At 52.6% G+C, this 2,906-nt stretch overlaps 1 protein-coding gene across 1 annotated transcript in view; it reads left to right on the forward strand.

Moving 5' to 3' along the window:
* CTDNEP1 (CTD nuclear envelope phosphatase 1) overlaps window positions 1-2,906 on the forward strand; it is a 7,689-nt gene continuing 4,783 nt past the window's right edge. The window contains exon 1 of the mRNA XM_011994608.1: window positions 1-133. Within this exon, the coding sequence (XP_011849998.1) occupies window positions 32-133 (102 nt within the window). The 5' untranslated portion in view covers window positions 1-31. The remainder of the gene's footprint in view (window positions 134-2,906) is intronic.

A 2,906-nucleotide genomic window follows, 5' to 3' on the forward strand; every position in this document is an offset into this window, starting at 1 on the left:
CCCCGGGGCCGGCGGTGCCGGGGTCATCGGGATGATGCGGACGCAGTGTCTGCTGGGGCTGCGCACGTTCGTGGCCTTCGCCGCCAAGCTCTGGAGCTTCTTCATTTACCTTTTGCGGAGGCAGATCCGCACGGTGAGCCAGGGTGGGCGCTGGCGGTGTTGGGGACGTCTGTCCGTGGTGGTCAGGGGTTTTCGGAGTGTCGGGCCTCTGTTTGGGCCTAGGAAGGGAGTCCTGGCTGGGGCTTTTCTCGCTAGAGAATTGGGCACCCTAAGCGGGGCTTGGGCTGGGGAGGACGGAGACCCTTGTAATAGAACCTGGCCCTTGGGGGTTTTGATGGGGCTAGATGGGTCAGGATTTGGTAACTTGGGGGCTAAGATGGTGGGTGGGGCGCTCTTTTAAGAAAGCTGGAGTTGTTGCTAAAGAAACCGAGAGGCGGGGAACACCTGTTTGATGACAGCCAGATCTGTTGATGTGGGCTTGTGAAAGACCCTATTTGGAACCTCGGTGTTTGGTCCCATAACAAGGGACAGACAGACTTGTGTGTCAAGGGTGGAGGTGGGTGGGAGGGCTTGTTACAAACAAGGACTGGAACTTGGCCCTGGGTGTGAAGGAGAAACCCCTGAGGTTCCCATTAAGGGAACTCTTCCAAAAAGATTGAAAATGTATTTCATAGTGTGAGTGTAGGTATCTGGATTTCTAGAGGACTAAAGCAGATGCTTTTATGATGGGCCTCTTTAATTGTGGGAGGAAGTTCAAGGTGGGTGCTGTGCCCACCATTAAAGTTTGGGTGTCCCTGTCAGAGGACAGCGCTGGTCAGTTGTAAGGCTTGAATCTGAGGACATGTTTGCTTCTCCAGGAGAGCCTAGCATTCTGAGGGATACTGTCTGGATGGACCCAAGCATCTCTGGGTCCCCTCCCCCTTAGCTTTTCTCCAAGGTCAGAGCTCCTTCAGCTAACAGCACTTTTAAATGAATGTGCTCTTGTGGTCTCACCACCACCAGGGACAATCCTCGGAAGGAGTCTGGGGAGAATTTAGTAAGCAGAGACAAAGGTTCTGGGTCTGTACTCTGGTCTGTACCCCTTAGCATACCTCAATACAGTTTGAAAGAATAAACCCAGGTTGGGGTGACCTGGGGTCCAGGGAATTTCCAGAAAGCCCTCAGTGGTAGTGGTGGTTGACTTAACTGATTTGGGAGAATGGGTCTGGTCTTGGACTCATTCTCTCCTTTACCAGTCTGCTTCCACTTCCTGATTTAGGGCGCCAACAGTACAGGATGGTTGTAGCCCAGAGACAAGAGCTAGGAGCCAAGAAAAATTTAGAGTCAGAGATGCTGGGATATATGTGGGGCTATCTCCTGGGGTTTTCTTTTCTTTTCTGAGACAGTCTCGCTCTGTCGCCCAGGCTGGAGTGCAGTGGCGCGATCTTGGCTCACTGCAACCTCCACCTCCTGGGTTCAAGCGATTCTCCTGCTTCAGCCTCTTGAATAGCTGGAATTACAGGCACCCACCACCACACCTGGCTAATTCTTGTAATTTTAGTAGAGATGGGTTTTCACCATGTTGGCCAGGCTGGTCTCAAACTCCTGACCTCAAGTGATCTGCCCGCCTTGGCCTCCCAAAGTGCTGGGATTGAGCCACTGCGCCCGGCCTCTTGGGGTTTTCTTTATGGGTTGACTGCCATCTTCTCTGACGTTGTCGCTCTAACACATCAGTTTTCTGGGTATGGGGAGTGGTGCTTCAGCTCATCCACAGGTTACTTCCAAAATTGCTCTCCTTTGGGCAGCACTGACCCCACAGTCTTTTGTCCTCCCTTCCCTTCCAATCTGGTTTCTTTCCCCACCTCCTTTCTGGCAGATGCTTGGAGCATTCCCTACATGCCCAGCATATGCAACCCGAGATAGCAAGGCTGGACACCGGAGCTGTTTCGGACCTCATCATGGCCCAGGGAGAAAAGAAGGGCAGATCTTGATTAGGGGGACAGAGCCCTTTGGGTTTATAAGGGAGAGCCTGGTTCTGGTGTGGCTTGGGGCCTAGGTATGCACTGAAGAGGCTTTGTGCCTTTGAAGAAAAGTGTGGAGGAGGGAATTGCCAGGCTTTGCATAGGGAGATGTGCGTATCAGGAAATAGGAACCCCTAGAGAAGGCTTGGAGAAGCAGAGCTGGAAGGATGAGGTGGTGACGTCCTTGTCCCTTATTCACCTCTCACTTACGGCCCTGACTTCACTCTGGCCTTCTCCAAACCCTGCCAGTCAGCCTGGCAGGGGCTTTCCAGTGTTCTTTGCCTCACCCTGGGTACCAGGATAAGGGGACTGTTCAGAGGGCTGAGGTTCTCTGAACTTGTGACTTGGCTAGAAGAGACAGAAGTGGACAGGTGGCTGGTTAAAATAGGCCTGGTGGCTTCTAGCCAGAGGAACTTAGCTGACCTGACAACCTCTGGATTCCCTTATTCTATATTCCCATTAAGGACCCAGGAATCTCCTCCTGACTCCTACTCCCTGTGCACTAGCGAATCTGAGGCTCTCAGTTCCCAATATGAGATGATGGTAGTTGCTACAAATAATTCTTGGGGTGAAGGTTGCATTGTGGGGGTCATTTCTTTGTTCAGTGTAGCAGGATAGTATCATAGTTAAGAGGGCAGGTTCGGCCGGGCCGGGGGTTCACGCCTGTAATCCCAACACTTTGGGAGGCCGAGGCAGGTGGATCATGAGGTCAGGAGTTCGAGACCAGCCTGGCCAATATGGTGAAATCCCGTCTCTACTAAAAATACAAAAATTAGCCGGGTGTGGTACACGCACCTGTAGTCCCAGCTGCTTACGAGGCTGAGGCAGAATTGCTTGAACCTGGGAGGTGGAGGTTGCAGTGAGCCAAGATCATGCCACTGCACTCCAGCCTGGGCAACAGAGCGA

The sequence above is a fragment of the Mandrillus leucophaeus genome, unplaced genomic scaffold, assembly GCF_000951045.1.
Source record: "Mandrillus leucophaeus isolate KB7577 unplaced genomic scaffold, Mleu.le_1.0 Scaffold46, whole genome shotgun sequence".
NCBI lineage: Eukaryota > Metazoa > Chordata > Mammalia > Primates > Cercopithecidae > Mandrillus > Mandrillus leucophaeus.